Below are 9194 nucleotides of genomic sequence, written 5' to 3'. Positions count from 1 at the left end.
AATGATGTGACGATGTGAAGGGATGAGTTTGAACGTTAAAGTTGAAACAAGATTACCGGAAAAATACTTCGCTGAAGTGGCAAAAAAAAAAAAAATGACAAGAAAAGGTCAATGCTACCAGACTGTCCTGTGTTCTTTGGAGGCTGGTTGTGTAATATTTGTTATTCTGAATATAGAATACGACAGCAAAGCCCTCATGGGTTGAGTCCACATACAGTATACTTAGGAATGTGTTCCAATGACCTCACTATTTGATTTCTGTTGTATGAAAGCTTATGAAGCTTTCCAAAAACAACACATTAAAACAAAAGATATTTTTTAATGCTTGCTTTTCTAATCAACATACTCTAAAGAATGATAAAAATCTAGCAATTTAAACATAATTCCATAGCAATATTATATTTTAAAATGTCTAAATGTCACATGATAAAAAAAGGGACCAGAGAAAAGAGTATAAATAGGTAAAGTTGTCTAGCAGCAGTCAGTACAGAGGCAAAGATGGCAAAGCTTATCCTCTTCACCGGTAAGTTAATGCTCACCATGCTATAATAGGCTTTTGTATTGTGGTTTTGTATCGCCAACCACTGTACTATGTGTTTTACAGCGTAAAGCATTTATGTTATGATATTCAGGGTGGCTGACAAATCTGCTTGTTAGATTAACACTGAGCATTCATTCAATTTTTATATTTTCTTAAAGGGTTAGTCCACTTAAAAGGGATAATTTAGTAATAATTAGTAATAGAAGGAGCCATGGTGGCCTGAGTTGTTCCCTGGCTTATTATATATTTTGGAAACTCCAACAGCAAGATCTCCCTTCTATATAGTTCTTAAAGCAATATTAAACCTGAAAACAATACATTTTGCAGCTGACCAAACCTTAAATGTTGTAGCTACATTAGTTTTCTTTTGTTCCCTTTTTTCACCAGTTGACCCAGCCAGTAACACATTTTCTGTCTTTAGGGTGTCTCCAGTCTGGATGGAGGAGTTACGGAGACATCCTTGGACAGCAGCATTGTCAATACACTAGCAGATTTGTATGGGCCTGACTAACAAATTAAAGATGAAAAAATGTTTTATATAAATAAAAGCTGACAATTGTAGGCACTCCTTTCAGTTTTAAATGGTTTGTATCAAGCCTCTAAATGCCACTTCTGGTGCATAGCTTGGTCTGATGAAATGCAACAGACTTACTTGCCAGAAATAAAGTCCTAAAAAAATTGAATGCAGAAACCACATAAAAATGCCATTTTACATTTTGTTCTGGGGTTTAGTATCACTTTAACTCTTTTCCTGACCACCCAAATGAGTTGGCCGGTGCAACTCATGCTGTTGAATTCCTCACAATATAGTATAAAATAAATGCAATATCCAACAGGATATGTTGAACCCTCTGACAATGGCCAGGGTAGGTGTGCACAGCTGCAGAGATTTCTATAAATGAGTCCCTAAGGATAATACAAAATTGCCAGGCAATTTAACTATCCATCTACCAAAAAACAGAAAAGTCAATATTGGATGGCACAACAATTTAAAAGTATAATGAAGCCATGAATAAGTAAAAAAAAAACTGACTGGAAGGTTCCCTTATGCTTTTTTATCTATTTGCCAATATTTTCATGTTGAAAGAAAATGCATTTCTCTTGGAGAAGGAGTCCTATTGTAAATAGCAGTATTTCCTTTATGGTGATAAAGCAAAGACACACACTCAGCGCTACCCTTGTCCGTACACAAAGATAATCTTCAAAAATAACAAAAAGGACTATTATCCAAATGTACTGAGCTAACATAACATGGTATATTCCCAGAGGTTAAAAATAATATAAATTTATCAGTCACTGGCTAACATCCAGGGCTGGAGCGAGGCTGCCTTCTCAAAATAGGCTGGGAAAGCCAAAGCCGGTGGATCCCCAGCAGAATTGTCCGGATTCTGGCACTGTTGCCTCAGTGGCCCCGTTCACCGATGGCTTTGGCTTTCCTTGGACTTTGCCAGAGAGATTACGTCCTGCACTATACTGCCTGTTACCCAAGACTACAATATGAGTGTATTTTTTTTTGCAAATTTGTGTTTTAACAATAAACCGTGCTATACCAGCATCGGCTTGGCATCTCTCTTTCCCTCCCCTCTTCTATTTCCTTTATGGTGTACTTAGCAAAGATATGTCATATCTTTGGTCCTGGTGCCAATCACTACAACATCACTTACCTGGAAAAAGCGAGCAATCAGTAGGGGAGAATTACTAAAACTGGTGCACACAAAATCTGGTGCAGCTGTGCTTAGTAACCGATCAGCTTCTAGGTTTTATTGTCAAAGCTTAATTGAACAAACTGAAGTTAGAAAAGGATTGGTTACCATGCACAGCTGCACCAAATTCTGTGTGCTCCAGTTTTAATAAATCTCCCACAATGAAGTTTAAAAAGTCCTGCAGGGTCAATAATGGCTGAAGAGTGAAATGAAGATGCACTGAAGCCAGGATAGAGATGACAGTCTAGAGCAGGGATCTCCAAACTTTTCAAACAAAGGGCCACTTTACTGTCCTTCAGACTTTAGGAGGGCCAGGTTGTGGCCTGCAGGGGCAGAAAATGTCACAGGCCCAGCATCAGTGAGAATAAATATGGCCTCAGAGTTGGTGGTCAATAGGACGAAGAGTATTCCCCCTATTAGTAGGAGGAATAGTATCCCATCATTGGTATTGATGGGAGATATAGTGCCCCATTGTTGGTGTCATTGGGAAGAATAGTGCCTCATATCAGTGGGAGGAATTGTGCCCCAAGGGCCCGGATAAAGGCTAGCAAAGGGCCACATCTGGCCCTCAGGCCACAGTTTGGAGACCCCTGGTCTAGAGCGTGCACCTTTAAAATAAGTTAGCAATTACAGCATAGACATTTTTGGCCTTACAAGTTCAGTTCAAAAAGGGATGGATAGACCAACATTCAAAAGGAAAAATAAACAGCTCAAGCTCTGCTGTAGAAGACACTCAGACATGAATGCACATTACAGCTGCCCTCAAGAACATGAATTATCTGGAAGCTCTATGTTTTGCTTGTCAGAACATTTCTTTCATATCAATGGAGAGGTATGGAAGAATATAGAGGTAATATTGACAGATGCTGCCACTAACACTAACTTAGCAATCAAGGGTAAGTTTTATAATCTGCCAGACACAGCGAGGCCATCAGGATTGGGGGGGGGGGGTGTGGCATTGTCACCAGATTTTGCAGAAAAAGGACCAGATTACTGTCATCTCATATCCATGGGTACATAGTCAGCTTAGTAATAGCTGATATGCTAATGACAGCCTTAGGCACGCATTGCACAAACTGAAAAAACATTTCTCAGCAGCTGCTTTCTGGCACAGTGTTAATTTCTCTGTAGCTGACCTAGAAATTGGGACCTGTGAAATGTAAAATAAAGGGCACCCCAGACACAAGGCTATATTATGTAAAAAAAAAAGAAAAGTGTGACAACATTTTTCAGGCAAGCCTATACTCTACGTACTTTGCTTCATCTTCTGCCTGCTCTCTGAAATTCTAGTGGACACTGGTGGCATCCACCCTTAGTTCTCTTTCTTCTGCAAGCCCACCTAGGTATCTTCCCTTCTTGCCAATCAGCTCATCACTACAAGCTTAACTTTGGCTTTTACTTGGAACCTAAAGATTCCATTAAAAAAAGGTTTCAGGTTAATTAAAATGTATTATATAATACCTCTTTCAATGAGAGATTTTAGGTACAGTATACAGTATACCATGCAATATTCACCAAACTTTAATGTATGTCTTCTAGGGCTGGCTCTCCTGCTGAATGCTCAGCTAGGTAAGGTATTAAATATCTTTTAAGATTAACATTAATTACCATATATTAATATTAAAGATATTGATATTAAAACAATGAATAAGGCAATCTGACACATCAGGTATGTGTATTCTTTCTCCACCCAGGCTCTGCCTTCGAGCTGTCATGCTACTTCACCAACTGGGCCCAATACAGGCCTGGACTGGGGAAATTCAAGCCTGACAACATTGATCCATGCCTGTGTACTCACCTGATATATGCTTTTGCTGGAATGTCCAACAACCAGATCACCACCATTGAATGGAATGATGTCACCCTGTACAGCTCTTTCCAAAACCTGAAGAACCAGTAAGTAATTTCTAATGTTAAAATCATAGAATAATATAAATGGCAAGTTCATAGTAGTATGCAAACACATACTGTAGGTGCTTAATTGCAGTATTATAATGCTATTACTCTAAAAAAAAGTGTGTTTACGTAACTGTAAAGCCACCTCAAAGGTTGCATCAGCTATGGAAGTGTAGTAAAGGGGTAAAACCAGACTACACCAAAAAAAGTGATACATTAATATGCTAATTCAGTTTAAGCCTCCTGACATGCTGCCAGAAATTGTGTACAAATACATAAAGGATTATTAAATTTTAATATTCTTATGGTAATTGGCTACAATAGAAAATGATAGTTTTCAAGTACAAGTATTAAGAAGTATTAACCATATACAGTATTAATCATGTAAAAATACAATTTTATTTCACTATAGTTGTCATATAAACAAGGAGGTACAAATCGGTCAGCTTAAAGTAATTATAATTAATTGCAGCAACAATATTTTCCACCTAATATGAACTAATGTAAGTGATTTAACACAGCTTATACATGAGACTATTACCATGTCTAGAAACAGAGCATCATTCTGTTGCTGAATGAATTGGTTAATGTATCCACCTCAGTCAGTCAGTCAGATTGCTACAAAATCAGTGAACTCTTAATATTTTAACTACTAGGTAGAAAAGTTTACCCTTGCAACTTTTACACTACAGGAACACTACATATTTGAATGGATTATTTTATATTACTTTTTTTTTAAACACAGCACTTTTGCTAAAAGTCAAATCCTTTACAAAGTACTTTTTAATTTCTGTTTTCAGGAATGGAAACTTGAAAACTCTGTTAGCCATTGGAGGTTGGAACTTTGGAACTGCACCGTAAGTATAATTCAGATAATTCTATTGTGAGGATGCAGAGCTATCCATAGCAAGTTTTATCTTCTTTCTCTGTCCTTAGTTTCACTCAGATGGTCTCTACAGCTCAAAACCGTCAAACATTTATCTCATCTGTGATTACATTTCTGCGTCAGTATGGGTTTGATGGGCTGGACTTTGACTGGGAATATCCTGGATCAAGAGGAAGCACACCTCAAGACAAAGCCCTCTTCACTACTCTGGTTCAGGTACAATTATACATATAAGATTCTGGGAGGAAGTAAACGACATTGGGATCATCATACTGTATTTACCTAATTCTGAATAGACAAGAAATAAGATCAATTTTGTTCTAACAGGAAACGAGAGCAGCCTTTGAAACCGAAGCTTCACAAACCAACAGACCAAGACTCATGGTGACAGCTGCTGTAGCTGGTGGTATCTCCAACATTCAAGCTGGTTACCAGATCCCACAACTTGCTCAGTAAGCATTGCAAAATATAATCTCATATATATAGTAACAGAGCTTTGCAAGTTCTCTGAATCTAAACTTACAGGCTAGCATGTAATTCTACATGAAAAAAAAAAAAAAATCAGTTTTAAGAAACAAGAAAAAGTAAGTAAAAAAGTAAGTCAATTTTATATTTAAAGGGGAGTTACACTCAAAAGTGGAACTTCCACTCGTTGTACTCCTCCCCCCTCCGGTACTACATTTGGCACCTTTCGGGGAGGAGGGGGGACAGGATATCTGTCTTGCACAGGTATGCTGTCCCCACTTCCGGGAGACTCAGCCGCAGGTATTGACGTCACTGCCCGGGCTCCCTCCACCTTTCCCGGCCGCCAGGACTGTAGCAGAGAGGAGCCGAGCCTCATGCATGAGCAGTAGGGTTCCCTTACTCGCAATGGAGGCGGCATGCACCCGACAGCTGATGGAAACATCAGCTGCAGTGCCGACATCGCTGGACTCCAGAACAGGTAAGTGTCCGATTATTAAAAGTCAGCAGCTTCAGTATGTGTAGCTGCTGGCTTTTAATTTTTGCAGCGGTGGGCGGACCTCCACTTTAAATCAAACCTGTCTGGCAATAAATATGTGAACCTCTTTCGCTGACAAATTCTTTGTTAATCTGAAAGTTGCTGAACTGTCAATGGCCTTGCCTTAACTATTTCTATTTTCTATGTATTGTGTGAGGTTAGGAGGCTGGAAGGCAGCAACTCCCCCTAATACTCCCCACCTAAAATGTCAGCCTTAGGCAAAATAACTAAAGTTAAAAAAGGGGAAATGATTAATCTTTCATAAGTAAGTCTGCAAAGTTATAATAATTAAAGGCTGAATTTTCTGATTATTGCATAAACACAATACCAGCAGGTTAACTGAAAGCTGAAATACAGAAAGCACTTAAACTAAAATAAATGATCAAAACGAATGAACTATAGGAGAAAGTTCACTTTCAAAACAGATTTGCATAGCAGCTGGGACCTCATTATTAATGTCTTTGCAATTGTTTTCATTAGTTGGGTACTGCATACTCTCCTTTCACCCCCTCTGGGTCCAAACTCCTAGATCCTAAATGCTAAAAAGAGGACTTTCAGAGTCCTAGATGTACTGACAACAATGAGTAAATTGCCTCTTTTAGTATCTCTACCTCTAGCAGTGTGCTTTGTATGGCTAAGATGCTTAATCCTTTTTTAGTGATGATAAGGCTAACCAGGTGAATGAAACTGGAAGCAGCTCCCTGTGTATATATATATATATATATATATATATATATATATATATATATATAAATATATAATATCTTTCCAATAATATTTTTTTCAATATTTAGGGCTTTGGATTACTTCCATGTCATGACCTATGATCTGCATGGCTCATGGGAAGGTTACACTGGAGAAAACAGCCCCTTGTATTCTAACCCCTCTGCCACCGGTGCAAACGCTTACCTGAATGTGGTAAGTATTCATCAGACAATAATGCTAATATACTAAAACAGTTGAGAATATAAACATTAGAATTTGTGAATGTTCAATTCAATTATCCAATCATTGGAAAAGCATCTGTGGTAAACTGAGTATTTAAAATGACCAGGAATTTGCTTTTCACGTGACTGGATAATTGAATAATCAAACTTATATTTATGAGTGAAGATTTTCTACTTTTTTGGTAAATCAGCCTTTATGTCAATAATGATGCTAAAGGTTATAAATGCAAGTGCATATCATCTGACCAACTTTAATATGTATCTGCAAAGAACATATCACAAAATAATAGCTATTTATAGTAACTAAAGTTACAACTGTATTTACGTACATAAGCACATATACACAGTCTATTATTTCTTCCGCTTGCAGGATTATGTTATGAACTACTGGTTGAACAATGGTGCACCAGCTTCAAAACTCATTGTTGGCTTCCCAACCTATGGACACACCTTCATTCTGAGCAATCCATCAAACACTGCCATTGGTGCCCCTACTTCTGGAGCTGGCCCTGCTGGACCTTACACCAAACAATCTGGATTCTGGGCCTATTATGAAGTAAGATTACAAGATTATTTTGCAGGAGACTACATTTTAGAGATATTTACCTATTGCAGGGCATTACTAAAAGTATCCTTTAATGCCTGATTTAATACGTAATATTTACAATACATTATGCATTACACTGGTAGTACCACATCAGTGTTCCTACTAATTAAGTAATATTATGTATTATGTAGAACATTATGTAGTATTAATTTATATTCTCCATTCAATAAATTCCATAGACTGAATGGAAATGAATGGCTCTCTGAGTCTTTTGTTGTGATCTAAATAATAGATATGAATATTTGACATTTTTCTTTGCATTCCCTTAGATCTGTACTTTCCTGAAGAATGGAGCTACCAGTCAGTGGTCTTCTGCTGAAGATGTTCCTTTTGCCTACCAAGGAAATGAGTGGTTGGGATACGATAACCAGAAGAGCTTCCAGATAAAGGTACTTTTGTTATACAATTAAATAGAAAAAGCCAAAACACAGAAACAGAGCCTTACACAACTTTTCATTCTTTTACCTACAGGCTGAATGGCTGATGAAGAACAACTTTGCTGGTGCAATGGTTTGGGCAATTGATCTGGATGATTTTACTGGTACTTTCTGTAACCAGGGCAAATATCCTCTGATCAGCACCTTGAACCAAGCTCTTGGAATACAAGCTTCTGGTGAGTCATACGTTTAGTTCATACAGTATCTACAGTATATAATTTTAACTGCTGGAGTGTTTTTGAAAGTGTTTCTGCGTACAGTAATTGTATAGCCTCTTACTTCAATTATTATAAAAAATTGAGCTAAAACACATTCTGATATTCTTCTATCTTCATTTACAGGTTGCACACCTCCCTCTTCTCCCATTGCCCCAATCACAGCTGCCCCAGCAACCCAGCAACCCAGTGGAGGAAGCTCTGGAGGGAGCTCTGGCAGCAGCTCTGGTAGTAGCTCAGGAGGCAGTGGGTTCTGTGCTGGGAAAGCAAACGGCCTCTATCCAGTGGCTGGCAATAAAAATGCTTTCTGGCATTGCTTAAATGGCGTCACCTACCAACAAAATTGCCAGGCTGGCCTTGTTTTTGACCCAAGCTGTGAGTGCTGCAGCTGGGCATAATCAGATTCTTCTACAGTACAAAATGCTAGTGTATTTACTACTCAAGTTACATGGAGACCACAAAACTTTAGTGCTACAATAAATAAAGTATTTAGCATATTCAAACTTGTCAGTGTGTTATTGTCAACTGTATAACATAATGTAGCTTATACTATAATCACTGATTAATAGGTTTCTACCTACTTATAGGAATCTACATACAGTGTTGAGAGTCAGTTTTAAAATAAGGTGATAAGATATGCTACAATAAGTACCATTGTTCACATACCTAAACAGAGAATTTTTAAGCAAACTTGCTTGGGCTACACATGCTTGGACTACACAGCTGCTATCCTAATAGAATGTGGTCTATCAGTCCAGAACATGGCGTTTTTCACTCATTGCTTCTGCAGGAGCTGTATTCCCAAACGCCAGCCTGGGTAGTGCAGACAGGCACACAAATCGCTAATGTTTTCATGCACCTGCTGTTCCCTGGCAGTACAATGGACTTCTTGGAAGGGTGGAACCCCAAACTCTACTACAGTGGTGCTCAACCTTTTGAAGCGCGAGAGCCACTTGAGCAAC

At 38.3% G+C, this 9194-nt stretch overlaps 1 protein-coding gene across 1 annotated transcript; it reads left to right on the top strand.

Annotated features, from left to right (window-relative positions):
• Positions 1-397: 397 nt before the first annotated feature.
• Positions 398-8735, top strand: LOC141128579 (acidic mammalian chitinase-like). The gene is made up of 11 exons (XM_073615945.1): positions 398-523; positions 3784-3813; positions 3939-4140; positions 4941-4997; positions 5077-5242; positions 5354-5478; positions 6821-6944; positions 7344-7529; positions 7850-7969; positions 8052-8193; positions 8359-8735. Exons 1-11 carry the CDS (start codon positions 499-501, stop codon positions 8628-8630), a joined length of 1449 nt encoding a protein of 482 aa, XP_073472046.1. The 5' UTR covers positions 398-498; the 3' UTR covers positions 8631-8735.
• The last annotated feature ends 459 nt before the right edge of the window (positions 8736-9194 follow it).

The sequence above is a fragment of the Aquarana catesbeiana genome, linkage group LG02 (assembly GCF_042186555.1).
Source record: "Aquarana catesbeiana isolate 2022-GZ linkage group LG02, ASM4218655v1, whole genome shotgun sequence".
NCBI classification, from domain to species: domain Eukaryota; kingdom Metazoa; phylum Chordata; class Amphibia; order Anura; family Ranidae; genus Aquarana; species Aquarana catesbeiana.
Note: the sequence above shows the minus strand (reverse complement) of the source record. Positions and strands in the feature narration are given on the sequence as shown.